Genomic DNA, 27914 nt, shown 5'->3' with positions numbered 1-27914 from the left:
CTATAGATGTAGCCCGCTAAAACCCCAATGACATAATAAGATGAAACAAGATAGACTACATATATCTATGGTTATAATATTCGTGACCTTCTTCCTCCCCCTCTTCCTCTTCTCCCTTCTTTTTGTCTCACTCTCTCCTGCTTCTTTTTTTCATCATTTATTTTACGATGGAGCAAACTTTGAGGCAGTTTCGCAATTTCTACTTCAACGCAAGATCTGAAAAGAGTCACATCAACCAACATACTCTTGTCCTAGTTATCGCCTAATGGGACGAGCTCAGCCTTTTTAATCGCTCAATGCAGTGCTCTCCATGTGTCGATAATTTATAAAACGAGAAATAGGGAACAGAGACATGAATCATACACACACCTGTAGGTTCATAACTCACGCTGGAGGGAAATGGTCGATCCCAGTATATAATTAGCCTAACTACATTTAATTAAGCATAATCTATACTATTTCCCCGATCCCAGCACCTATTATCATCGCTATCGTCTTCGTGAGATGACATGGGCAGGATTAAATAGCAGAGGTGAGCCGGAATTAGTGATGACTAATCGGCATTCTTAAGCACAAAGTTAGCTTTCGGGTTACGTTACTCAGCGGCCTAAGCCCAAGCTTCAACTTTAACTCCGCGAAAATAACAGACATGGATTATTCAAACAAAAACAAGCAGATAGTCACGAGTTGAATATCTTGATTCAAGGAGGAACATACCCTATTGTCTCTAGCAACTCTCTCATCACCCTGACGCGATGCCGCCAAAAGTCTATGCTTCTCAAGCCTGTCGAGCCTGTCGGTATATGATCCACTCCTTCACCATCGCTTCCTATCCTCATCCAACAGCCCTGAGTGCTGACACGATTCATTACAGTCGTCTGAAGAGAAAATGTACTCGAGAAGTTCCTACATGTGCTCTGGTTAGTCACTCCCTCTACGAGCAGCTTCATTGGCCAACGTCCCAGCAACTCACGAGTATGGCAGTGCTACCGTCTCGGCAAGAACTGCGAGTACGCTGAAACTGCAGCCTCGGACTCAACCCTCTCTACCAGGCTTAGTCACATTGAGCAGATTCTCCACGTTGACGGGGTCTCTCCGTCAAGGAGCCTGCCGGGTATCAGTCCTGCCGCCTTCTTCCCTAGACCAGCGGAGGCCTTTCCGCTGCCCTTTTTCCTGGATTCGGAGTATTTGTCTCCCCAGGGGCTCAACTCTCTCTCTTGGAGTCAAAATCCACAGCTTCATCAGGTAGTGGCTGAACACCTGGACGATGATCGAGTGGCGCTCTGTGAAGAGTACCTCAAGACAGTGCATAAATGGCTGCCCATAGTCAGCCGGAAGCGCCTCCTCAACGAGCTTAATAGCGATCCAGCAGAAGTCGATGGCTGTCTTGCCATTTTTCTCCTGTGCATAAAAGCATTCAGCACAAAGGATGGAGAGTGCGCCAAGACCTCATCGTGGTATTTGCTGGCTAGATCGCTTTGTTCGGAAGCAGAATCAGCGGGCTTTGTATCCCTACGACTTGTTCAGTCTCTCGTTCTGCTAGCAGTCTACGAGCTGTCGCATGCCATCTATCCCGGCGCATACTTGACGCTTGGGCGCGCGTCGAGATTAGGTATTCTTCTAGGTATACATGACCGGAAGAACAATCAATTGTTTAAGCCCGCAGAGACCTGGACCCTTCGGGAAGAGCAACGCAGGACGTCGTGGGCGATATTTTTACTTGACAGGTCTTTGCCTCTTTGGTATTTCTGTTTAGTCGATCTAATGTCTAACTCTCATTCACAGGCTTATGAATATTGAAACAAATCTACCATTCACCGTTCCCGAACCTGTTCAAGACGAGCTACTGCCGATCAATGATGAGGACTGGGATGAAGGGAAAATTGTTCCCAGCGAGCCGCTGTTCACATTATCCTTTAGCAGCCTGACAGCTGTGGGTTCTTTCGCAAAGATGTGCCAGGCCGCCCACATGCTTGGCAAAGTCTTGTCTCACAGGGCGAGTAAACGTTCTTTGCAGGATGTCGGGAGTCTTCTCCCTGAAGCCGTGGCCCTTCATTCAGCGCTGTCTGCGTTACATCTCTCTATCAAAGAATACATTTCTGGAACAACATCTTCCGACTTTTCCATCTCCGGCATCATATCGCTTTCTTTGTGCTGCTCTGCTCAGCTTCTCCTCTACAACATGTATGGCTGTAACGAGCCGCTCGTTCTTATCGAGCAAAGTCGGATCGCCATGGAGACGGAGATGCAAAGCGTTAGCCTCCATGGAATCAAATCAATCTCTTTCGATGTTATGCCGGCAATCGCGCGCGCCAACATCGAATGCCCACTCATAACGCAATGCCTATACCACGTGGCGACGGAGTGTGCGTGGTTTGTACGAGAAGACCATGAGCCACAGATGTACAGCGCCTTGGAGGACGTTTTACGAGAGCTAAAGTCTACCGGAGAAAAATGGAGGATTGCCATGGAGTATCTTGCGCTGTTGCAGCAAGCTGGTGTTTTGAGTCTGATCACTGTTGACACGGATGCATCTTCCACACTAACCCCATCATCTGGATAATTCTACTCCATCTTGTGTGACGAGGCACATAGATTTCTTTTCCGTAAGATATATTCTATATGAAGCTGAAATACTATGTGGATAGAATTGCTAATGATGATTTCGAATACAGCTATTTTGAATAATACCTAACGCTGGCCTTTGTTGAACAATCTCAGCACTACTCATACATCCGTCGACTTTGCCACTTCAGCCATCCTCTCATACCCTTTCTGCAAACCGCTAAGCGTCTGTCCATATAATCCATAACAATCTGACCCTAGTTGGACTCTCAGGGCTTTGCTCTTGTCATGTTGGGCCCAGATGCTCTCAAAGAGGCCCTGGCTCTCAACAGCATCAACTACCCTGTCACCGAACTTGGCTGGATCTCCATTCACCAAAGTCAAGTCTTTCGACGCCTCGCCAATAAAATCTATCCAAGCTTGGATTGGCTTCTTGTAGTCTTCTGAAATGCCGCCATCTGCCTTGGAGTTGTTGCCCGGGAAAGGAGTTCTAAACCCTCCAGGCTCAATAATCATAGTCCTAATGCCATGCGGCTCTAGCAGAGTAGCATAGGACTCGGTCAGAGACTCAGTCGTCGCCTTTGCAGCGCTGTAGATCATTTGCTCTGGTCGGGGTGCGAAGCCAAAGATGGATGATATGCTGATGAGGGTACCCGTTCTGTTGCGACGTAGAGTCGGCAGCAAAGCTTTCCACACGCGGACAACACCCAGCAGGTTAGCCTGCAAGTACTGCTGGATCTGATTATCGCTCATATCTTCTACCGCTCCAATCAAAGTGCTTCCAGCATTGTTCACAACAACCCAGTGGGCCGACTCCTTCTCCTTGCCGAGCCGCTGCTCTTCTTGCGCGACTAGCCCTCGTATGGTCTGCTCAGCATCGGGCTGGGCAACGTCCAGCTGGAGCCATTGGCCGCCAAGTTTGGTGAATTCTGGGTGTTCAGAAGAAGCCTTTTCAATATTTCGGCCTGTGCCAATGACACGATGACCAGCACGGAGGGCGCTCAGGGCCATGTTGAGGCCAAGGCCCGAGGAGGCGCCCGTGATGAACCATATTTTCTTGGATAAGACAGCGGATGCCATTATTTTGCGTAATTAAAAATAAATTTGATCAAAATTTCAGGAGAAGTTGTGTCAGTTGGAGAAAGATACAGCGAAGCTGAGGGAGCCGATAGCCCTCTTATACGAGGCCAACCATCACTCCGTGTCCAGTCAATATCCATCTTTAAATGGATCAAATATACAAATGAGGTCATTCGGATTCTATCAACTTCTTTTGATAGACAATTGAATTATTGTTTAACTCCTTTTACATCCGTAATCCGCCTCTATGTCCGCTCTGTCGTCCGCTTCACGCTACCTCTGGTTCTGAATCCCTTCAACTTTATGTAATCAGGATCGAAGTCGCCAAGAAATGGATCACATCTCAGATCCTTCCAATAAGGCTAGATCCAGACTAACAAGACCTCTCTGCTATCGATACCACGGGAATGTGTAGCTCCCGCTTGTGGCCGCCGAGCAAGCGGACGGGGGAGCGGACGCGAAGCGGATCACGGCGGAAGATTCCGCCTCGCTCATGGAAGATTACGGGCAGTGCGAATTGAGACGTGCGTACGGCCTCGCTGCCCCCGTCTCGGTGACGAATAGACGCGGAAATAGCTTCTGATTGCTGTAGCAATTAATAATTTAATTTGTTTGTGGACGGCCCTTTTCCGTTGTGGGATTATTCATCACTCCGTTTCTGTCAGTCGATCTAGATCTGATAATACAGATGGCGCTAGGACAGCTTCATGAACTGCTTTGCGAAGGATATAAGAGTCCGCGGTGCCTCATATGTTGTGACAAGTCTGAACTCATCAGATCAAGTCAATCAATACAACAGAAGATACACTTCCAAGAATTCCAAAATGGCTTCGACTAAACTGATTGTTGTGGTTGGCGCTACCGGCAACCAAGGTGGTTCAGTTGCCGACGTCTTCCTCTCAACCCCTGGTTGGCGAGTTCGGGCTCTTACACGAAACCCTTCGAGCGCCAAAGCCAGAGCCCTCGCTGCCCGCGGCGCAGAAGTCGTTGCCGCCGACATGGATGTCCCATCGACGCTTGAGCCTGCTCTCCAAGGCGCAAACGCCGTCTTTCTCGTCAGCGACTTCTGGGGCTTATACGGAGATCCAGCCAACAAGGACAAGGCCAAGCCAGGACAGCCGCTCAACGTATGGGCCGCGGACCACGAAGTCCAACAACTGAAGAATGTCATTGATATTGTGGCAAAGCTCCCGACCCTGGAGCGCTTTGTCTACTCGTCTCTTTCGAATGCGACGAGGTGGTCCTTTGGGAAGTACACTCATGTGTACCACTTTGACTCCAAGGCTAGAGCCGAAGACTACGCGAGGGAGACTTATCCCGATTTGTGGGCGAAGACGAGCATTTTCCAGGCTGGTTGGTTCCTGAGCAATTTCATCCTTAACCCGATTTTGGAGTTTGTCAAGGTAAATACGCATCAGTATGAATCCGCTGACGAGTACTGACCGCCGGTTATAGGGAGATGATGGCGTTGCCCGATTCACTGGCAACCTAGATGTAGACGTCAAATTCCCCTTCATTGCCGCCGAAGAAGATTCAGGCCCCTTCGTCAAGGCTCTGGTGGAAGAGCCCGCGGGCAAGAACGTCATCGCCTATAGAGAATGGCTCACTATCCGAGAGGTTGCTGCTATCCTTTCCAAGGTAATCGGTATTCCGACCGAAGCTGTGCAGTTGCCAAAGGGCCAGTCCAAGGTTACTGAGCCACCTGAGCTCAAGCTGGAGCTGGATGATAACTTTGCGTACTGGAGCGAATATGGCTATGAAGGGCGGGCTGACCCTACCATTATTCATCCGAAAGACGTAAGTGGCCTCTCTGTTTAAATCTCTGTACATTGGCGCTGACATTGGAGTTGCTAGTTGTCAACCCTGGGTAAACTTGATACCGTGTTCGACTATTTCAAGAAGCAGGACTGGACCAAGCTGAAGGCTTAAACTGAAAGAGACGGATGCTACAGCCAATTTTTCGCTGTTCGGCTTGAAAATAGTATAGTCGAGTGGCCTTTTTAACAGATTGCCGAATACATGTACATTTGTAGTTGTCGTGGTAGCAGCAACTTCAGCCGACAGGGTCTATTGAACAAAAGTTTGCGTGTTGTACACACTTCAGAAACTCTGACACCATGAAGCCTTGGCTCTCTACTTGTACACCATTTCCCTTCTAGCATCTTGCAATAATAACTGGCTACGAAGTTGGCCTACCTTATTTGCTATCAGCGCCGCGTGAAACGTGCCAATTTGGGGCAGTAAAATGATTCAGACTGAGTTGCTGTCAGACGCGAAATGCGCAGCACATTCCACAGCTCCATATGTGGACAAAGCAGACAAAAGTAAATTCCCACGCACAAATTCCAATAACTTGCCTAAAGAAAAAAAATCGAACAGTGACAAAAAAATCCGATCTCAGAATTCGTTCGACGGGAAAAAAAAATGAAATCCTATGACACCTGAGGGATTCGAACCCTCGCCTATTACTAGACCGCGAAGCAAGATAGATCCTGAACACGGCGCCTTAGACCGCTCGGCCAAAGTGCCTTTGATTGGTTGTTGTGGGAAGTAGGCGACAATTCGATTTTGAAGCTGGAGTGGGTGGTGTGGAGACGGGTTTGTGTACCCTAGACCTCAGACCTGGGTGGGCGGGAAATTGGAATTGGAATTGCGAGGAAATAAGAGGCATGTGGAAAATATGGATTGATAAGGCTATAGACTGATTTCGATTGTGTATTTCATAATGGATTATCAGTTGCCTCAGTCGTTGGTGGAGTGGTTGTTGGAGAATGGACACTTCGGTAATGATCAGACTAGAGCACACAACAGCATCAGATGCAAAGCTCTACTCTACTGATCACTGCCCAAGAAGAATAATAATTCCAGGCTCCGTTTTATTGTATATAGATGACAGGCTGATACAACTCGTAACTTGATCAAAGAAATGTCTTCACGCATATTGCTAGTCTTTCTGCACATAGTATTCCAACGCTTGTTGGAAGTCTATTCTTTAAATCCCGACCCAAGAAGTTGCAATGAACTCTCTGGACTAGCCACCTGATCTACCGGTCAAATCTTTGGTCCGCATCCTGGTGGCTTGGAAGACTCGTTGAAGAATTGACAACGAAGAGAGAAAAAGAGACAAAAAAAGAACAAAGCAGCAGCAAAAAAAGCAAAAGATGAAACACTAAGCTCCTCCGGGAAGGCTCGAACTTCCAACCTCCTGATTAACAGTCAGACGCGCTAGCCAATTGCGCCACAGAGGAGATTTGCTTGTTTCCGAACTGCGTAAAACAGCTATGAGAACCTTCCAACAGACAGACAGATATCGTCAAAGTGATCCATCTCCAGAATATTGAGTTGTCATTGTTCCACAATCAGCTTCCTATTCCTGTTGGGGCTAGTTTTCCGACGTGAATCATTGTTTAAAATAATAGAGAGTTGAAATTGATACAAATATTCCTAGGTACCTCCTAATGTAATTGCTAGAAAGTATTTCCTTGATTGTTTTTCATGTCCCAGCCTGGATACCCAACCACCAACGCTCAATCATGCCTCTAGACACATATTTACCTGCTTTGTACATATATGAACGAACGCCGCCCGATAAAACTTATCCCAACATTCTGTGTCCCTCTTCGAGACAAATCACCTCTTGTACAAAGCAATATCCAATCCCAAAGGCTTCCTCAAGAAGCCCTCTCGCGTCTCCATAGGCCCCTGCAGAACCTTGGCACCATATCTCCTCGCCCAGGTAGCCGCAATCAGCTTCATCTCCATCTCAGCCACGTTTCGTCCAACACAAGCTCTAGGGCCGTGGCTAAAAGGAATAAACGCATCCTTCTGTCGCTGGGTCACATTTGCCCATCTGTCAGGGTTAAAGTCCTCGGCATCGGGGCCCCAAATCTCGGTGGAGTGGTGCATCGTGTAGGTAGGAACGCTGAGGACGGTGCCGGCCGTGAAGAATTCACCGCAGATGGTAACGCCGGGAGATTCTGGGGGAACTTGACGAGGGAGACCAATGCCGGAAGTCGAGTGGTGGCGGAGAGTCTCGTTGATGACGGCGGCAAGGTAGGGCAGATCGCGGACCATTTCGAAAGTGGGAACATCGACGCCTTTGGGAATGGCGGCATCGAGCTCGGCCTGCATCTTGTCGAGGACACCGGGAGTACGGACAACATAGTTCAACAGCGCGCATGACGAGTTGGAGGTCGTGTCACTGCCGGCGATGAGCTGAGTTAGAGCCTCTGCCGTCAGTTCTTCTCGTCCAAGAGGCTCGCCCTTGTCGTCACGACCTTCCATCAACCGAGCGAGGAGATCCTTGCGTTCAACGTCAGGAGGGTTGTCGATGCGTCGCTTCACACAGGCAATGGCGATTCCGGCAAGATTCTGGATGGCAGCGAGACCGTTGCTGTAGAAAGGATCCGGAAGGTACTTGGCATAGGGCTTCAAGGCCGGGAAGCAGCCCAGAGTTGCGCTCACTTCACCGCGGCGGTTCAGAATCTCAATAGCGGGTGCATAGATGGGCGGGCTGTCGGGAGCATCTCGCACTTCGGCAAGATCAACACCCTTTTCAAGCATACCAAAAGGAGCGCCGAATGCAAGGTCGCCAATGACATCAAAGGCGAGATAGTTGAACCAAGGAAGACAGTCGATGCGAGCCTCCTTCTTGCCATCCTGGCCTTTGAACTGGCTGGTGTCGACCAGACGATCCATCTGCTTGACAAACAACTCGAGGTTCTGGTGGATATACGGCTCAAACTGAACAATGGACTTTACGGAAAAGGTGTGAGAAACCATCTTTCGCTTGCGAGTGTGTTCAGCGCGGTCGCGCGTGTTGAAGAGGCCACGACGAATGGAGACAAAAGCATCGTAAAATTCACTGCTGCAAGTCAGCACACAACTCATTCAAAGGTCTGAAACAAGTGAGCCATACGACTTCAAGAAGCCATTGCTGTGGCCGTAGACGAGGTTGATGGCCTCGTCATCGGCGATGGAGACGTGGTTTGGCTGGATCCGCACAAATTTGCCCAGCTTCTTGTGCAGCTTGTCGACAGTAGCGTATCGATCGCCTCGACGACACACGGACAAGAGCCAGAGATTCGAAAACTGCGCTGGAAAGGGAGCTGCAAACCGGCGCAGTGGTGCGTATGTGACAAAGTACTGGTAGAGATACGATGCGACCAGCGCTCCAGCAAGAGCAACAATCGCCCAGGGCGAGAGGGCGTATTCAATCAGCGCCATGGCGGCGGCTGTCTTTGTTGTCTTTGAACACTTGGCGCAGAGATTGTTGCGAAAGAATGAATAACTTGGCCAGGGAAAAAGATAACGATGCGATGCTGCAGCTTTTTCTGGGTAGGGAAAAGCTCTCTATATGCAGTTTAGCCCCGGGGATGCGGAGACGGCGCCTCTTTTTGTCGTCAACGGCGCTGACCAACCGACGGCGGTAGGGCTTACAGCAATGGGAATGTGGTGGGATGCCGTGATGATCGCTGGATGGAGATTTAACTTTTGATTCCGGCTCTCGTCGCTGACAGGCACAGCTCTATCACTTGATGTCGATAGGCAGCACACACAACACCACGAATGTCCAGGACTCTTACGATGATGCTTCGAACTGGCCGTTGATATATATATATACCAAACCCCAGCCAACCTCGAGCTAAACACAACACCATTACACGCAGCCAATACCGTCTCCCATGAAACTAAACATCCATCATGTCCTAGTCTCAAACCCCGCAATCTGCCCCCCCAGACAGCCATGGGGTAAATCGGTAGACAGTAGCGGCTTCTGGCATGGCCCAGCTTTGGAATCCTCAAGTCTCCGTGTGTCGTGTCGCCAAACAGAGACAGGCACAAGGGCTGGCCGGTTTAGTTTACCCACCTTCCCGCAATGGAGGGGGGCTTGCTGCGATCGCTCCGAGGCCCCGAGGGATAGTTCAAGTCTCCGGCATGCGGTGTCGGCAAACGAGATTCTCTCTGCTGTGTTGCTTTTTTCGAAGGTTTCTGGTGCCCTTCTCCCTCTTTGTTGCTGCCTCAGGATGCCTGGTTTGACTCCGCGGGTATTCCGTTCCTGGCCGTGTTCTGCATGGAGAGGCAAAAATGAAAGAGTTTCGGTAAGGGAGAGCGGGAATGGCGAAATTGGTTATGCGTTGCGGCTGATTGGCTGCATTCTGCGGCATACTTGATGTGCTGCTGCAACCGCAACCTCGGCGCCGCTGGGCTTATGAGAGCCATCTATGCTTCGTAGGGTAACCAGCACGTAGGATAAACAGCATGGATTACTGGGTAGTATCGGGATTTTTTGGTAGTATGTAATCAATATTCCTGGATCCGTGTCGAAAGGGCAAAAAGGAGAGTTTGTTAGCCAAGCTCACTGAGACAAGATGGTGTGGCGAGAATCCCGTATGAAGCCATCTAGAATCGCGATGCGAGCATGTTATGACGCGCATTTCTACAGTGATATTATGTATGATGGCATAAAGCATATACGACAGTACTTGATTCCATTTGTGTATAATTTACACATTTTTCACGTGGAAAGCAAGATATACGGTAAGCTGATGTGATGGGTTGCGAAGTCACCTGCGAAAATGCATCCAACATCGTATCCACCTGTGATGCTATACACGTTCGGTTGTGAGCGCCATTCCTCCGAGTCAACGTTCGCATCCTCTTGTTAGCAGAATGAGGGACTTTGGACCACTGCTCATTAATTGCTCAATCCCTAATTAACTCCTTCAAAGTTCAAAGCCCACCGGCGAGATCCCGTTATGCCCGCATCATCGGGTTTATCGCCAAAACACTCCGGAGCGAAGTATAACAAAACCCTCCCAAAAATAGTCCCCTCCCCTATTATGCACTGCAGCCTTTCTTCTGCCGAACTTAGCATCCGTATCTTAGTCGGTGGAGTCGCCGAGTCACGTCCTTGGAGAAGACTCCGCACCTGAACCACCTTCGGCCCCGGTTCTCCAACTCCTCCCTTCCGAGCCCCTTCTTGTCTTCTTCGTCATATTGTTCCGCTCCTAGGAATCGCCTACAGGTGGCTTCTTCTTCATCATCAACGTCTTCCAGAACTTCCATTTCTCCTCCGCGGACGAATTCCAGAACTTCGGCGGTTGGGAACATGACGTAGTCCAGATGGTCAATCACATTCAAGCACGAGTCCGTCATCTCGTCTTCTTCGTCTTCGCTTTCTTCTCCCTCAACCATGACACAATCTCCTAGTTCATTTCCCTGATTATGGTCCTTTGAGCGTCTGTTTTCTGCGTTGCTCTCGATGTTCTCATCTTCTGTTCGGAACACCGGCTGGCTTTGCTCATGGCGGCATGATGTCCCTCTTTTGCCACCCTGAATTCTTGCATCCAAGGTCTGAAAGTAGGCAGGAAATGTCGCGTCTTGTAGACTGATGTGGCCGTCATGCGCCGGATTGAGGGAAGAAGACGATTGTCGAGTTGTCGACAGGCATGGACTGACATGATCCAAGACTAAAGGATCAATTCGATCGACGACCCCATTGAATACGTAATCACTAAAGTCGATGCAGTATCTTTCAATATCGTCTGCAAAATGATTCTCATCATTCTCATCATCATCGTCGTCGTGTTCGTCATCTCCATCATCGCCAGAGTCATATGGTGGCGGCATGTGTGCGTTAGCAAGTGTTCGTTGTGGCCTCTCCGACTGCTGAAGGAAGAATTCGTCGCCAATATCTTTTACCCATTCCTCTCTGCTGGGTTTTGTCGACGCAGAGTTGGAAAAGAAGCTGCCAAAGGTGAATGGAAAGCTTCGTGATGCTTCTTCCGCAAGAAAATCGCCATGACTATTTAATGTTTCAGATCTCGGTCTTCTGAATGTATAGATTTCGCCTACGTACCTAGGTCTCCACGACAACTCCATTTCACCAGTGTCTTCAGCGATATGGTCTCGATGGTGAGTTATTTAGTCTGTGTATCGACTCGAAACGTGCCGCTATCTGCTAGAGTTTGTCAGCTTTCGTGCCTGTATGGCTCTCCAAGATGATGACCGTGGCACACAAAGGCCCAAAAGATTCAAGTCAATCAGCAATGCTGACTTGCAATGCTTGCCTCACGGCACCGATGATGATTAGGTCGATTATCGAGTCTTGTATTTATATTTCTGCTTTCTTCTAGTCAGTAGAAGACGAGATTGGCAGCCCGTAGCTCTTACAGGCTGATAGCAGTACCTATCCAATTTATCGACGCGGACGATTATCCTAATACTAAAGATGACCTACTAGCCGTGATTGTCAAGGCTGGTTCTTTACCTGACGATAGTATCAATCCGATTGAAACCATCCCTTGAAGCCTGATAGGCGACATAGGCCTCTCATCTCTCTTTCATCTGTGCAGGACAAGGCCTCGCGATGTATCTCGAACGCGGTCGAAGAGCGACGAACAAAATTCGGCAAGAAGGAAACTTGGGCAGTTGGACTTACTCTTAGGAATTATTTCCCTTCAATCAAAACAACGATGATTAGGGCAAACGTCGGTTGCTGATGCCTTTGCTTCTGCTGCAGAATAGTTGCAGGAGTGTGGAAATGCAAAGGAGAAGAAAAAAGCAACAAGGGCATGGAGAGACTCAATTCACATAGCCAAGGTGGCTAAAGGAAAATTTTTCGTTGAAGCAAAGCGAGACTGAACGCTGGCCAGCCGCCATCAGCCCTCTGTGACAGTTGCCATATTATCTGAACAGCCCGCGCCCAAAGAATGGGAGTTGGTAACACGGCTGAACGCTTCGAGATCATGACCTGTATGTTTCTTTATCTAAGATGTAGTGTCGGAAATCATGAGTGAACGTCCTTATATTGAGATACTATGCAATACGGGCCTGATTTGGGACCAGTTGTTGATGGAAGCGATTCGGGAGTCATTTTTTGTCTGGCATCGCCATGTCGATGGAATATGTGCGCCAGTTACGTAGAATCGAAGAGGAAACGATGGACTTGAGGCATGATTTGACCAATCGCCAAAATTGCCAGGAGTGACAGAATGCATATTTAGGTACACACTGGGGATTCAGCAAGATTGGGATACGGATATTATAATGGATGCTGCTCTAGCCTTACACCAAATATGTGATGCGTATCAAGGTATTATGACCCAATAGCAAAAGTAGGTTAGGAGAAGTCAGAAATAACAGCGTTTTTGCTTATTGGAGCAGCAAAGCTATTCAATGCTTTTTTTCTTATATTCTTTGTTTCAGGAACGCAATTCTTTGATGCGTGTATTTTTGGCACCTGCACTGAACTCCTCTCTTCAACTCTTCACAGTCCACCAAAACCTCACGCGTTCAATCCTTTTCTCAGCAACAAACTAATCTGCGCAACGCTCTCCTCCATCGTCTTCTGGCTCGCCATCAGATACAGAACATTTCCAAGAACTCTGCAATGCACGTTCCACGAGCCATTAGCGCCCTCCGCATCGCCCGCAATGAGGCCATCCCGAAGACTCTGCGCAGCATCGCTAAAGTATCCCGTGCTGCCCGCTGCATCCTTGACATGGATGGCAAGAACGCTTCCAAGAGCCCAGATTCCAGCTACACGATCCGTCTGACGAGACAGATCCTCCACGAGATTTCGCGGCCAGGTTGACCAGATGTCGACCGCGGGCTGGCCACTTGCGGAAGAAGAAGCCTCAGGGGTTGTCCAGCCTTGTGACTTGGCCCAGTTCCAGGATCCGCTGTGGTCCATCCTTTGCAGTTCCTTGACGGACTCTACGGCGACCTGGCAGCCTACGGGATGAGCCGTGTAGCTGTGCCCGTGGAGAAGCGCATCAGTCTTATCCGGAGAATTAAACGTCTGGAAAATATCCTCCGAAGCAAGCGTCGTGCAGAGCGGAACCAGGCCTCCAGTAAGAAGCTTTGCATGAACAGAGATATCGGCATACGTCTCAAGGAAAGAAGATGACGTGAAGCGACCAAGACGGTAGAGGCCAGTGAAGACCTCATCAAAGATGATTGGGAGGCCAGTCCACGCGGTGGAACTGCTGGGAGATTCTTCGATGGGCGCGTTTGGCTTGCGGAAGAGGTCTGGAGATTTGCGAACAACGTTGACGAGGGCGCGCTGGAAAAGAGGATCTCTGCACAAAGTGAGTTAGCGACAGGTCTCGTGTCTGATAAAACTGTTAGAGAGAGATGCTTACACCAACGCCATGCCTCCAGCACCGAGGACAACTGGTTCGATAATGACAGAGCCAAACCTCCGGCCCTGCTTCTGAAGCCTCTCCAACGTCTCTCGAATAAAGGTCTCGTATCGAAGATGGTGGCCCTTTTGTTCTCTCCCACGAACATCAAAGATTTCCGACAGCGAGCCAAAGTCTGCATCTTCGCCCAAAGCCTGCCTCAGCTCTTCAGGCACATTCACACGCCACTTGCCACCAACACACAACACAGTCGGGTAGTCAAACCAGTGGCCTTTTCCAACATACCACTCGACCTTTTCGTTATATCCACTCGGCTCCGAGCAGTCCATGGCACCAATGGTATCGCCGTGGTAAGAGCCCTTGAGGCCAACAACCCCGAGCTTCTCCTCTGCAGCCCATCCGTATCGGAGCTTGGCTGCTCGAAGACCCATCTTGAGAGCGACCTCGATACCAGTGCTGCCATTGTCAGAGAAAAAGACCCGACTAAGTCGCGGACTGTTCATCCCCTTGAGCAGTCTTGAGGATAATTCTGCGGCAGGACGATGAATACCACCGGCGAACATGACGTGGCCGTACCGACCGGCGGCGTAAGCGGCAGCAAGAGTGAGCTTGGGATTGGCATGACCGAGACCTTGCGTCCACCAGGAAGCAGAACCATCGAATGAGGCTCGGAGTAGGCTATCGGTCTGTGATGTTGGAGAGGAAGGGGCCAGCGTCTGGAAGTAGTCGCCGTGGGCTGAATCGATGACATTAATGTCCTTTGGTCCAGTAAAAAGACTGTGCTGGGCAAAAGGATACCATATTTTCTGCAGAGCTTCGGTTGCCATGGAATTGAGAGATGCAATGCGCTCCTCGTGACGGCTGTCCAGGTGGGAAATGACATTGGTCGTGTTTCCATCCTGAGATTGCTCTTCATAGTACTGTGACATTGCTCGGACATCCTCCTCGAGGTTTGATTTCCTTTCCGGCGGTTCAATCACGCCCGCGACGGGCACATTATGATGCTCCGCGAAGTATTCTGACAGATAGGCAAAGTTCTGATACTTGTCCTCCTTGAACAGCACCACCGATTCAACATCATAGCCTCTCATGCGGAGTGACTCAAAGGCCGATATCGTCTGAGAGATGCCCCCAAGACGAGAATCACCCACAAGAACAACTGGAAGTCGAAGCGGTGCGTATAGATCCGCTTGAGTTGTGCCTGAAGGGCCGGGAGAGTGAACGCCTCCTGCGGTTTCGACAAACAGCCATTTCCTGCCGATGTTGGCGCATTGAGCTGCGTAGTCTCGGCATTGGAAGAGAAGGGTGTCGTTTGAGGGAATTGTCTAAATTGAGAGATTGCACCATGAGATGAGGTACAAGCAAGGTGAGATGCTTCTTATGAAGCTGTGATGACTTACGGTATTGGAGACCCGAGCTGCAATGTGTGGGCTAACTGGGATTTTATACTGAAACAGAGTCTTGTTGGAGACATCCGAGGCGAACTTAGAGATGTGACTATACAGATAATGAATTGGTCAATCAACAGCACTACACCATCAAATCCAAAGTGTTGGATCAACATCTTCATCATCTACCCATGTGTTAACCGCAATTCCATAAAACACAAACACACTCGCTTGACAAGGACCATCACCTACACCGATCATCAGCCTCGCTATCCGGCCCCGTCGAAACCGGCTTCAGAAACGCTACGCCGCCAGGGCTCCGTCTCGCAGCAGCCTTGCACAACAGCGTTGAGAAGACCGTCTTCCCCACCTCGGTATTGGCACCAAAGATCTGGTACGATCGCAGCGACCGCCAGAGCGGCGATGCCAGTGGCGGCGGCGGCGGCACCGGCATATCAATCGAAACAAAGAAAAAGAAGAGAGACTAATTGATTGACTATTCTGCTAGACAGACAAACCAAACAGTCCACGAGAAGAGAAAATGGGCTGATCTTTTGTTCAACTTCAAGAGCCTAGAAAGTTGGAGGGGAAGAGCCGAAGATGGAATGTGGAATTACACCCAAAAGGGTAATGGGCGGGATACGACGAGCTTCAAGCTTCCCATCTCACTTTAATTTTTTCTTACACAGTTTCTTTTGTTGGGGGCCTCTTTGCCGATCTCCGTTCACCCAATTCTGGAGTGGAGTTTGACTTTTTTGCTCCAGCCCTGAGCCGAGAAAAGAAACTAAACAGACAAGCTCCCAAAGCTATCGATCGATCCCGGGCCGGCTCAATGACAAGAACTCGAAATCCCTCACTGTCCCGGCAACTTTTAGTAAACAGCCTCAACCGGGTCTCCGCGGGATGAGCTTGTCTTGTCACATTTGCCCCAACACGGACAAGCGGCAATTCAATCGTTTTCTGTAATTGATTAGATTACGGTATTAGATTGGCAATTTTTGGGAAACTGTGAGATTGACAGCCGAAGTGGATGTGGATATTTGGGGGGGTTTTTCCTAGTTTAGACATGTGATGGGTGGTTGATGCATTTTCTGCATGGGACGCCGATACAGGCCGCGTTTGACTGCATCTCATATTCGGCTTTGTCTATGAGCTGAACTAACCAGTTGCGTTTCACGGCAAGGGCGTGCATGCAATTGATCTACATTGAACAGCAACAGTGACAGTATAGCAAACATTCAGTTTGAAAGAGTCCTCCAATTGAGCTCGATCAGCAACTCCAAGCAGGAGAAAAAAAAAAGTCATGCCTCCAAACCTCGACAACACCCTCGCCGCCATCCTCTCATCCCGCCTCACCCAAGGCCGTCTCCGCCGCCTCACAATCCCATCCTCTGACTCCGTCGATTTCTCTTCAAACAGCTACCTGTCACTATCCTCCAATCCCGCCGTCAAAGCCGCCTATGTGTCATTCATCCTGCCCCATCTGCAGTCATCCAGCCCCAAAGCCGGCTTCGGCCTCGGATCCGGAGGTTCTCGCCTGCTAGACGGCAACTCAGCCTTCACAGAGGATCTGGAAAGAAGAATCGCCGAGTTTCACGGGGCAGATGCAGGATTGTTGTTCAATTCAGGGTTTGAGGCTAACACGGGGCTGTTTGCTTGCGTGCCGCAGAAGGGAGATGTCATTGTATACGATGAATTGATCCATGCGAGCGTCCATGATGGAATGAAACTAAGCAGAGCGCAGAGAATCGCCTTTGCGCACAACAAAGTATACGATGATGCAGCTACATCCTCTGCATCAAGCAAATACCCAAGCCTAGACTCTTTGTTGAAAAGCCTAGCAGAGGATACCCTAGTATCAAGCAGCAAGAAAAACATCTTCATCGCTGTTGAAGGTGTATACAGCATGGACGGAGACCTCGCACCTTTACAAGAAATCGTCGAATGCGTAGAGAAAAGACTACCGCAGGGAAACGGCTACGTGATTGTCGACGAGGCGCATTCCACGGGGATATTTGGTCGCCAGGGAAGAGGTCTTGTCTGTCAGCTTGGACTAGAAGACAGGATATGGGCGCGCGTACATACTTTTGGCAAAGCCATGGGATGTTCTGGCGGTAAGCTTCTCTTCTTAATCTTTTCCCACTCTTCTAGTTCAATATGGATACTAACAAAAGCTGCATAGCAATTGTCCTCTGCTCATCGACGACAAGATCCTACCTCATCAACTACGCCCGCAGCTTCATCTACACCACAGCCATGGCCTTTCCCTCCCTCGCCAGCATACGCACAACCTACGACTTTCTCGCCCAAGGCCACGCAGACTCTCTCGTCCAAAACCTCCAATCACTCATCCATCACATGCACACACTTCTCAGCCAGCTTATTGAACGACATGGCCCATCACCAGAACTCTTCCGTATCAATCCCGAAGCACCACAGTCGCCCATCCTGCCGCTGCTTACAAGTCGGGCAAGGAATCTGGCGCAGTACTGTCAGGAGAGAGGCTTTACGGTGAGGCCGATTGTGGCACCTACGGTTCCGGCGGGACAGGATAGAGTGAGAGTGTGTTTGCATGCTGGGAATACGGTAGAGGAAGTAGAGGGACTGTGTAGAGCAGTGGAAGAATGGGTGACGGGCGCTATAAAAAGTAAATTATGATGATAGAGACATGCATCTGTAAAATAAGTATATGTATAGATTTATATATTGATGGTGAAGGCTCGCTAGGACCGTCTTCACGCCATTTTTCCTGTAACGACATTTTTTTCCCGGGCTTTGCTTTTCATTTATTCTTCTCATAAGACATCTAAAGACTTGTACTCTAGACCTCCACAGGCTTCTTGTCAAAGCTCTTCATGGGCTCCAGTCCCCATCGGCCAAACATGGCGCTGTCCTCGTCCCAGCCATTACACTCCGTCGTCAACATCTTCTCTCCAGTGAAGATGGCATTGGCACCAGCCATGAAGCAAAGCGCCTGCTTCTCCTCCGACATAGTCTTGCGGCCAGCAGCAATGCGGATGATGGTCGCGGGCATCAAGAGACGGGCCGTAGCGATGGTGCGCAGCATGCTTGTAAAGGCAATGGGCTCGCGATCGCCAAGAGGAGTTCCCTTGATGGGCACCAGAGCGTTGACGGGGAAACTCTCAGGGTGTTTTGGGAGCGTGGAAACGGTGTGCAGCAGACCAACACGATCCTCAGATGATTCTCCCAAGCCGAGGATACCGCCAGAGCAGACGTTGATGCCGGCATCGCGAACATGTCCCAGCGTAGTCAGGCGCTCGTCGTATGATCTAGTCGAGATAACGGAGGGGTAGAATTCGCGGCTGGTGTCGACATTGTGGTTATAGGCAGTCAATCCAGCATCCTTGAGCTGGCGAGCCTGTTCGGCATCAATCATGCCCAGCGTGACACATGCCTCCATGCCCAGAGCCTTGACACCTTTAACCATCTCGACAACGTTCTTCAGGCCCGACTTGCGGCCGCGCATGTCACGCCATGCGGCGCCCATGCAGAAGCGCGTGCTGCCGTTGTCACGGGCCTGACGGGCCGCCTCCAGCACGGACTCGACCGATTCCATCTTCTTGGCCGCGAGGCCCGTGTCCTTTGAGTAGCGCGTCGACTGGGCGCAGTAAGAGCAGTCCTCGGAGCAGCCTCCAGTCTTGATGTTCATCAGGGTGCATAGCTGGACTTCGCCAGGGGCGTGGAAGCGACGGTGCAGTTGTCCCTGTTGCACAATCAATCGTCAGTTTCTGGTGTCCAGCATCAAATTCATGTAATTAATTGGTCGCATTCTTACCGATTGGTACGTCAGCTCCAGCAGAGGCTGGTAGTAAATGGCGGCAATCTCCTCCCTGGTCCAGTTGTTTCGCGGCTTCGTCGCTGCCACTGCATCTGCAAGCAGCTTCTTCCCATCCAGGCCCGATTTCTGCTGCTGCGGGGGAGGGGGAGGGGCAGCTCCAAAGTTGAGGGGAGTCTCGACGGCGGTGCTGTGGCTGCGGCTGTTGATTCTCACGGCCGCTGGAGCCTGCAAGAGCGGCCGTGAGAGGGATTGGGCCAGTCGCCCAGCTCTGAGTGTTGTCGAAGCCCTCATTGCTGCTGTGATGGGTTGTGTTTTTGGAGTTGCTGGCTGTGAGGATTGAAGAGCAACAGCTGAGACAACACTCCGGCTATAGCGACAGAACGAACTCGGAGCTAGTTTCAACGGGAGGGATGATTGATTGGCTTCGGTTGAGAGATGCGCACTTGAGCTTGCCGAGCTGCGGATCCCAGCTGTATGTACTGTAAATCAGAGGCGTCAGACTCGGCCCGGGGAGGAACAGAGAGGAACAGGGACAGAGTCACAGCAACGTTGCTCTACTCCGTACCGTATTTCCTATCCTATCTCGTCCTATCACTACCAGTAACAGACACAACTGCCCTGTAGCTCTACAGTATTAGCTCGAATAACTTAAAAGACGCTGCTAATACTCTTCCAATCCGCTGCATTGGCTTACCTTCTCGGAACTCCGCATTGGCGGCTCATCGCCAGCGGGGCCTCAACTATTCGCACCGTCTTGCCATTTTGTTGGGCTGGCCCTTGCTGGACAGTTCCTCGAACGGCATAGCACAATCTGTCTAGCCGGTGTCATTTAGATGCGTAACACGATTCGAATCGGCTGCCGCGCTAGTTCTGCGTTCTGCAATGATGCGATGGATGTGATGGGCAGAAAAGGGCCTCGGCAAGGATTCGTCATTTCGGGGAGTTCAAATCCCAAACGCGCGGGTGGCTTCGGTCCAAGTTTGAAGCAGCAGCTCGGCACAAGCAAAAGCAAAGCAAAGCAATGAGAGAGCTTCTCTGTGCCTTTGGGGCGGCATAAAGACGATTGAAGATCCGATCGTCACAAGTCTTCCATTGTGCCGGAGAGGGTGGAAACCGCTGCTGCACAGACCAGAAAGATGGGATGCTGAAGAATTGAACCCGCTGCGGTCCGGATGATTTCAGGCCCGAGTTAAATCCAGTCACTCTTTAAGTTTCAACTCTGGCAAAACAAAGTAATAGTACGGAAATTCCTGCAGTTTGGATTATTCACCATGAATAGGTTCGAGAAATATGATTCCAAATCTCAGTCAGCAAACGCGGCACAGGAGTCTCCAAATCTGGTAAATGGTGCACCTGCAGCCACTGCCGGAGATTTATTTTGGTTCTGAGTCATGCCCGCCGACTGCCATCTCTGGGATGCTGGACAGCCAGATCGAGCTGAGAGCATCTTCTTGAGAGACGAATTTTGGAATCATAGAGTCTGTTTGATGCGCTGCATCTGTGGGAGTTTGAATTGGTGATCCATCAATTTGACAGCATCAAGTGAACTTCGATGGCTGTTTGATCAATATCAGCATTGTTTGAGCTTCAAGTCTCTCATGATGCCTGTTGCTCTACAACCAACATACATGTAGCCAAAGCGACAGCCGAATCCCCCCAAAACCCAGCTGCATTTCCCCCTCACACACACACATACAGCCATTATTTATACTCACTATCGGTACCAATTACCACATCTCTGCAACTATTTCCGAATCTCGCAACTGCTGCCCTAGCCCATGGCGTCATGCGCCTCCATATAGCGAGCTTGCGGGGTCTCGCACTTTGATGCTTAGCTATCGCATACTGACAAACCCTTTGAAGGCTGGAATGACACAATGTGTACTGTAGCTAGTAGTCCTGTCACGCAACTTTAAAATCCTGGGCCCTGGATTTTCTATATAGATGGCGCTGTTGCACGTCACGTCTCTTCATTGTCCTTGTTACCATTATCTCAATCTTATACCCCCAGAATCTGTAAATAAATCATCATCAATACATATTTGCTGCCATCATGCCTCTTCCTGGAGCTTCCGGATCAGAGTATGTCACTGCTTACATTCTCACCTCTAACCTCTAACCTCACCATCCCCATCACCAACACAACTCTTCACATTCAATCACCAGCTAACTCTTAACTCCTCCCATACAGCCTCTCTGAGCTCGCAACCCACCTCCTCAAACAAGGCCCCAACAAGGTCCTCCCCACGCCTCGCCGCATCCGCATCGTCTTCAACCACGTCGTCATCGTCGACACCACCAGCGCCGCCCTCGTCTGGGAACACGATTACTACCCTCATTACTACGTCCCCGAATCCGAAATCAAGAACGCAACCCTCAAAGATGTCCAGCCCGTCAAAGGCGAGGCCGATGCCTCAGCACGAGTTGCCGTCGCCGAACTCACCGTCGCCGGGAAAGACGGCATCCCTACGAAGACGACGAACCGGGTGGTGAGATTCGACAGCAGCTGGGGAGAACTCGCAGGGCTGGTGAGGATAGAGTTTGCAGCAGCGGGTGAGTTTTGCTTCGTATCTTCGCTTTTCCCTCTTAAATTCTCATCCTACATATACTAACATTCATCTTCCGTTAAAAAGACACCTGGCTCGAAGAAGACCTCCCCATCTACGGCCACCCCAAAGACCCCTTCAAGCGCATCGACATCCTCCCCTCCACCCGCCCCATCGAGGTCCGCATCGCCGGCAAGACCGTCGCAAAGGCCTCCTTCGCGAACCACCTCCACGAGACCGGCCTCCGGGTCCGCTACTACCTGCCCCTCGGCGCCGTCGATCCCGCCATCCTCCGCCCCAGCACAACTACCACTTACTGCCCCTACAAGGGAACCGCCGAGTACTACGACGTTGTTCTTGATGGAAAGGAGTACAAGGACATTATTTGGTATTATAAGTCGACTCTTCATGAGAGTGCGGCTATTGCTGGACTCGTATCGTTTTATAATGAAAAGGTGGAAATCTTTTTGGATGGCAAGAAGGTGGAGTAAACTGTTGATGGGATTTGCATCACAACGATGGGAGATATAAATCACTTTACTCATTTATGATCTAACGACTTCAAGATGGGATGTTGGTTTAAAATAATGACAATATGGGACTGAGGAGGAAGGAAAACCGATGCTGTCATGACCTCGGATTGCAACGTCTACAAATTCAGAATGAAGCATTGCAGTTTAATATCCTTCTCTAGAAATTTATTTATATTACAAGTACAAGTAATCCATTTTCTCATATTTTTCGCCATCATCGTGTATATCCAAACCATTACCCGTAGAAAGTACCACGCAGGAAAAAGACGCTATATGTATTACATGACCAAATGCTCAGTCTCACATCATACCCTCTGCTTTCATACTCACATTCACCATCGTCGACTAACAGCCGTCTTCTTCACATACAGCTGCAGCCTATTTCCAGCACCACAGTATTCCGTAGAGTTTCCAGGGCACACAACATTACACTCGTCAACCGTCACATTCTTGCCTGGCGTAGAGTCTTCCCAGCCTGCAAGATCCAGAGTGTCGCCACACCAACACTCTTGGCCATACTCGACACCAGCGTACTTGTACTGCGCACAGTGAGAGAAGCAGACCTGAGGTGTCATGGTTGTGTCGTTGTTGTAAGCTTGGTTGTCCATCAGCTTACCTGCCGAAGGCTCTGAGAAACATCCATAAAAGGTAAAGTTCTTGTTGCCCTGGAAGATGACGGGGTCTGTAATACCACTAGGCGTTGTCGGGGTGCTAGATGGTTCACTAGGCGCCGTTGGACTGCTGGATGGTGTTGCGGTTGTTGTAGCATTCGTTAAGAGCTTGTACAGTTCGAGTCTGGACCCAGCGCCGCAGTATTCCTTGTCGTTACCAGCGCAAAGAAACGAGCAGTCATCTTGATTAGCGGCCTTTTGGCTGCCTTCCTTCAAGACATTACCACAGTAGCATTCTCTACCGTACTCAGTGCCAAAGTAAGTGAAGCCTTTGCAGAAATCGGCGCAAGACTCGAGTGTCATCGAGTCGTTAGCATACATCTGCTCAATGATGGCTCGATCATTAGGCGGCTCCTCCCAGCATCCCTGGTATGTGTAACCTCTGACGGATTTTTTGATCGCGGGGCCAGTAGGAGTTGCAATGGCTGTTGCTGATGAACTCGCAGAGGCAGTGGTCGCAGGCACAGTAGTTGCGGGCACAGAGGTTGTGGTGGCCAACTTCTTGAGCTGGTACACATTGAGCCTGTTCGGACCACCGCAATACTCTGTCGAGTTGCCGTTACAAGTCATGCTGCAGTCCTCGATAGGTGCGGGAACGGATCCCTTGCCAAATGAATTATCGCACCAACATTCTCCGCCATATTCAAGGCCAGCATAGGTATAGCCGTCCGCCTTGCACACCTGCAGACAGTCCGCGACCGTTTGGTTGGCTGTCTCGATGAAATTGGCAAGAGCTCGAGCGTCTGTCGCTTCGGTATAACATCCAATGCTTTTGTAGCCATCTTGGCCAGGATTAACAACCGGACCAGTGGGTGTCGGGCTGCTGGAAGAAACACTCGTTGTAGTTGCAATTGCCGTGGTACTCTCATCTGGAGGAGAAGTGGTTGTGCCCTCGTCAGGGGGAGAAGTAGTGGTGCTTTCGGCCGGAGGAGAGGTGGCTGTACCAACAGTGGTAGAAACCGTCGTAGACACAGCAGTAGTGTCGAGTTTATATACGTTAAGACGATTCGGGCCGCCACAATATTCGGTAGAATTATCATTGCAAGTCATTGCACAATCTGTGATGGGAGCAGAAACCGCCCCATCGCCAAAGGAATCACCGCACCAGCACTACGACACAAAGTTAGCAAACTCACAACCTAAAGTTGGCGTTGTTCATATGACTCACCTCGCCCCCATATTCAACACCGGCATAAGTGTAATGACCAACTTTACAGGCGTCAACACATTGAGCCACAGTCCGCTTATCAGTGTCCACTTCGTAAGGAAGAGCACGCGCGTCGGTGGCTTCAGTGTAGCATCCAATGCTAGCATAGCCATCAACGCCGGGATTCACAACAGGGCCTCCGGTTGGTGGCGGAGGATTCGTAGAGCCATCTCCCGGTTGAAGGGCATCGGCAAAAACAGAGATATACGCCGCAGTGCCATCGCCGTTTCCACCGCACACCTGATTGATATCTCCACCGCAGTAGTAATTACAGTTAGAGTCGTCCACCTTGAGATTGGGAATGGTGTTGCCTCCCCAGCACTCTGTATGGTATTGAGTGCCGCAGTAGGCATAGTTCTTATCAGCGCATGCAGAGACACACATGGCGTTGGTGCTGTCATCACTTCCGTAAAGCTGGTTGGAAAGTTGGCGGCCTGGGTTGTTCTCCTTGTAGCATCCAATATATCGGTATCGGCTCTGGTCGCTGTTGGGCAGCAGAGGGGGAGCCTGCTCTGACACAGCCTGACAAAAGAACTGTATAAACTGCTTTCCAAGGTTCGGGTCATTGGTGTTCAAAGTCCATTGTGCAGTGCCGTTGTAAGGATCGACATCCCACTGGGATTTGGGGACGGTACAGGTGAGGGTGGCGTTCGCACTCTCTCCTGGAGCCAAAGATGTTCCCTCTGCAAGGTCTACCTGGTTGATGGCTCGAATGAGACCGGCGACGCCAAAAGGTGGCTTTGAAACGGTAAGGGACAGGTTGACGCCGCCCTTTGTTGCATTGTTGGTAATGCGGAACTTGAGCGAGCGACCGTTGTTCTGGGTAACATTTCCAAAAGTAAAGGGAGTGCCATTGACATATTTTGTCCAACCAGACTCATCTGGGGTCTGAAACTCAAGCAGTGCAACGGCAGCAGGGCCGGAAGAACCAGCGATAGAAACAGTTTGGTTGCCACCGTTGGATACAAACGTGACAAAGCCGGAGAAAGTACCACTTTCAGAGCCATCAAACTGAATTTGGATAGCAGCACTCGATTGAGGTCCGAGAGAAGTAGGCATCTTTTGGAAAGTAAACTTGCCGACTGTCAAATTGCCCGATCCATTCCATGTTTGCCAAGGGCCAGAGGAACTAGTTGATGAATATTGAACGCTCTGGATAGTCAGAGGTCCATTTCCAAGATTGTTGAGTATCAGAGTTTCCGTAATGCCGTCAGGGTCCTGCCCAGTAACAACACCTTGGAAGGTAATCGTGGTTGGGGCGGCAGATAGTAGAGGACCAGGGCTTTGGCCAGTTCCAGTCAGTCGGGCGTGGGTATTAGGGCTGTAGCCGCCAACACCATTCGTGGTGTTAACGACAATATCGTTTGAAATGAGTCCGACGACGGTAGGGCTGAACTTGGCTTGGATAGTAAAGGACTCCCCTTCTGCTAACTGGAGAGGTGTATTGGGAAGACCGGATATGCTAAAGTCTTTGGTAGAGTCAAGCCCAACACCAGTAACGGTAACGTCAATCAGGGCCGTGCATTCAACAGACTGGGAAGCGCTAGATGTTTTCAAGTCAACATTGCCAAATGCAACAGGGGATGTGCAGTTGAGAGGTGCGTTAACGGGCGATCCGAAACCATAGAAAAGGCCCTGGTTGGTACCAACGTACACAATGGCATCTCCAAAGACAGGTCGGGTGAACTTCATGACGCCAGGGATGTTGAACGAATTGATCATGTTGAGCAGTCCATTTTTGGGGACGGCGTCGTAGATGCGGAGATTCAAACCTTGAACATCTGTCACCCAGAGAAGACCAGTTCCTGGCTGACCGTTGAGGGATGTGGTGGTTCCATGGCTGACGCCGAGGATGTAGGCATTCGTTTCCGGAGTCGTGGCAACTTTGGTAAACGAAGGAACGCCATCGGTACATGAAAACTTGAAGACATTGGACGGGTGTTGAATAACGTTGATGTAGATGTAGCCGCCTTCTAGAGGATAGACACCGGCGCCAGCATAGACGGAGTTGTCGTTCTGGTAGACTTGAATAGCATCATCCAAATTGTTGGGCCCGTTTCTGTAGCCACCCAAGTTGTCCAAATTCAGCCAGTATGTCTTGCCACTTTTGCCAGTAACAACACCGATGCGCTTTACATCGCCACAAGCGAATTCACTCGGCAGGATCTCGAGAGGACTAGTGCCGAGATCTTTATCGGCGCCGTCCAAAGCCTGTTTCTCCCATGGCATGAAGAAATCCACCAGACTCAGACTACCGTTTGAGTTAATTGTCATGTGAACAGCAGCCTCTTCCAACGACGTGGGAGGATTGAAGCCCTTGACAGGAACATTGGCTAGTTGAGACGCGTAGCCGTTTCCAGTCGCGTACCAAATAGAGCCAGCGTCATCAGAAGCAATGCCTCCGCCAGACATCCAAACGCCAGCACCTTTGATATCGTTTGCAACGCCCTTGCCTTCCATGGCGTAGTGCTCAACCACCTTGCCGGTAGTCTTGTCCCAGCCCATGATCCAGCCGGTGAAATTGTACTGGACGCAATGTGACGCAAACCCACCGTAGATAAACTGGCCGCTATGAAGCAACGCGGTTCGTTGGAGGTGAATTCCACCAGTGAACATTCGCAAGTCGTTGTTGCGGGCAATAATGCCATCAAGAGGAACTGGAAAGTTGGGCCGCTCGCTGAGATCATTGGCGTCTAACGCGTGAAAAAAGTATCGGCCAGCATCACGACCCTGCGGTACACCCAATGCGGTTTGGTCGACATATGTCTTTGAGGTGTAGTAGATGGTATCGGTATCAGGGTCAATCACACCCGTTGCCGTGATTCCAATATTGGGGTTGATGTCAACGCATCCATCAAGGTCTGCAGCCAAGAAAGGGATGTGAAGATTTCTGGAGGCAACAATGTCGCCCGTCTTTGCGTCGAGCTTGTAAATATTGTTCTGTTGTGTAGCTATATACACATACTGCTTAGTCCCGCCGCTGGGCGTATAGACGAGAGGCTGAGAAAAGATTTGTTCGGCAGAACCGGCATAGGTGCCAGGAAGTCGAGTTTGGAACAATTGACCAAATGAAGAACTCCCAACGACGGAAGGATCCATGTTGTGGTTGCTGTTTGCACATTAGCTGCTGCACGGATTCAATACGAATAAGGGATTTATCCTACGTCTGGTATCCAGTTCTGGAATTGTCACCACCCCAAGTGATGGTATCGGTCGAAGCCAGGCCTTTGGCCAGGCCGATAAAGGCCGTGATGAACAGCACAGCCAGTCCCATTGCTGCAAGTCTCAACGATAGGACAAGAAGTTGTTGATGGTTAACAACAAGCAAAGCAGGGGAGACTCGCTCCTCTTAAGGAAACGAAACGATCGATAACCAAGCCGTCCATGGATAGTTCAGCGCCAAGCAGTTGATACCGGGTTTCGGGTCACCAAAAGCTGAACCACGCTGCCTGACCAGGGGATCTCGACCAGGGGATGAGAGGGCGAAAAGTGCCATCGAGCCGCAGGGTCTATACTCGGCATCTTGCCATCTTATCCGGTCCCCTGCTTTGCACCTTTGCCAGTGGAGACGCGGCTCGACGATGCTGGCAATATTGGAAGCGTTAGCCATCGGTGCGACGTAGACGGCAGACCTTGACGGCAGACCCTCTCAGCAGAGGCAGCCCGAAGCCAGCTGGAAACATTGAACGCACGAGCCCAATCCCACTCTCGCCGTGTGCCGGTCCATCTGGAAATGATAACGAGCCAGGGGGTTCAGCAAGTCTCCGCAGCGTAGAGATTCAAGGTCGAGTTTGGCTTCCGGGGAGCAAAGAAGAGAACGTGCGTAAGCTAAACACTGCCCGAGGACATCGGGACCTTTGCAAGACGCCATGACCAGAGCAGTAGCCGCATAGGGCCTGGCGTCAGGCCTGTCAGTGCTCTAATCAGAGCCATCCGCGCTCTAATAGCGGGTGCCTGACAGCATCTGACCCCTGCAA

General features: G+C 50.3%; 10 protein-coding genes across 10 annotated transcripts; 4 read left to right on the top strand and 6 right to left on the bottom strand.

The window, feature by feature from the left end:
* Positions 1–755: 755 nt before the first annotated feature.
* T069G_04654 (fungal specific transcription factor domain-containing protein) lies at positions 756–2563 on the top strand (the record flags this gene model as incomplete). Its single annotated transcript, XM_056171864.1, has 4 exons — positions 756–799; positions 875–920; positions 985–1727; positions 1786–2563. 4 exons carry the CDS (start codon positions 756–758, stop codon positions 2561–2563), a joined length of 1611 nt encoding a protein of 536 aa, XP_056028722.1.
* Positions 2564–2727: 164 nt separating this feature from the next.
* Positions 2728–3645, bottom strand: T069G_04653 (short chain dehydrogenase domain-containing protein; the record flags this gene model as incomplete). The annotated part of the gene is made up of 1 exon (XM_056171863.1): positions 2728–3645. One exon carries the CDS (start codon positions 3643–3645, stop codon positions 2728–2730), a length of 918 nt encoding a protein of 305 aa, XP_056028721.1.
* An 824-nt stretch (positions 3646–4469) lies between these two features.
* On the top strand, positions 4470–5574 carry T069G_04652 (nmrA-like family domain-containing protein; the record flags this gene model as incomplete). The annotated part of the gene is made up of 3 exons (XM_056171862.1): positions 4470–5048; positions 5101–5442; positions 5500–5574. 3 exons carry the CDS (start codon positions 4470–4472, stop codon positions 5572–5574), a joined length of 996 nt encoding a protein of 331 aa, XP_056028720.1.
* Positions 5575–7275: 1701 nt separating this feature from the next.
* On the bottom strand, positions 7276–8871 carry T069G_04651 (cytochrome p450 domain-containing protein; the record flags this gene model as incomplete). The annotated part of the gene is made up of 2 exons (XM_056171861.1): positions 7276–8509; positions 8564–8871. The coding sequence occupies 2 exons, from the start codon at positions 8869–8871 to the stop codon at positions 7276–7278; spliced, it is 1542 nt and encodes a 513-aa protein (XP_056028719.1).
* Positions 8872–10515: 1644 nt separating this feature from the next.
* On the bottom strand, positions 10516–11529 carry T069G_04650 (uncharacterized protein; the record flags this gene model as incomplete). The annotated part of the gene is made up of 2 exons (XM_056171860.1): positions 10516–11452; positions 11507–11529. 2 exons carry the CDS (start codon positions 11527–11529, stop codon positions 10516–10518), a joined length of 960 nt encoding a protein of 319 aa, XP_056028718.1.
* Positions 11530–12934: 1405 nt separating this feature from the next.
* T069G_04649 (aminotransferase class-III domain-containing protein) lies at positions 12935–15635 on the bottom strand (the record flags this gene model as incomplete). Its single annotated transcript, XM_056171859.1, has 5 exons — positions 12935–13730; positions 13794–13864; positions 13940–15118; positions 15194–15290; positions 15436–15635. The coding sequence occupies 5 exons, from the start codon at positions 15633–15635 to the stop codon at positions 12935–12937; spliced, it is 2343 nt and encodes a 780-aa protein (XP_056028717.1).
* Positions 15636–16484: 849 nt separating this feature from the next.
* On the top strand, positions 16485–17839 carry T069G_04648 (aminotransferase class I and II domain-containing protein; the record flags this gene model as incomplete). The annotated part of the gene is made up of 2 exons (XM_056171858.1): positions 16485–17295; positions 17364–17839. 2 exons carry the CDS (start codon positions 16485–16487, stop codon positions 17837–17839), a joined length of 1287 nt encoding a protein of 428 aa, XP_056028716.1.
* A 163-nt stretch (positions 17840–18002) lies between these two features.
* On the bottom strand, positions 18003–19271 carry T069G_04647 (biotin and thiamine synthesis associated domain-containing protein; the record flags this gene model as incomplete). Its single annotated transcript, XM_056171857.1, has 2 exons — positions 18003–18905; positions 18978–19271. The coding sequence occupies 2 exons, from the start codon at positions 19269–19271 to the stop codon at positions 18003–18005; spliced, it is 1197 nt and encodes a 398-aa protein (XP_056028715.1).
* Positions 19272–21033: 1762 nt separating this feature from the next.
* Positions 21034–22017, top strand: T069G_04646 (uncharacterized protein; the record flags this gene model as incomplete). The annotated part of the gene is made up of 3 exons (XM_056171856.1): positions 21034–21062; positions 21172–21533; positions 21614–22017. 3 exons carry the CDS (start codon positions 21034–21036, stop codon positions 22015–22017), a joined length of 795 nt encoding a protein of 264 aa, XP_056028714.1.
* Positions 22018–22391: 374 nt separating this feature from the next.
* On the bottom strand, positions 22392–27211 carry T069G_04645 (WSC domain-containing protein; the record flags this gene model as incomplete). The annotated part of the gene is made up of 4 exons (XM_056171855.1): positions 22392–23599; positions 23675–23840; positions 23899–27046; positions 27102–27211. The coding sequence occupies 4 exons, from the start codon at positions 27209–27211 to the stop codon at positions 22392–22394; spliced, it is 4632 nt and encodes a 1543-aa protein (XP_056028713.1).
* Between the last annotated feature and the right edge of the window lie 703 nt (positions 27212–27914).

The sequence above is a fragment of the Trichoderma breve genome, chromosome 3 (assembly GCF_028502605.1).
Source record: "Trichoderma breve strain T069 chromosome 3, whole genome shotgun sequence".
NCBI classification, from domain to species: Eukaryota; Fungi; Ascomycota; class Sordariomycetes; order Hypocreales; family Hypocreaceae; genus Trichoderma; species Trichoderma breve.
This window is presented reverse-complemented; position numbering and strand designations above follow the sequence as displayed.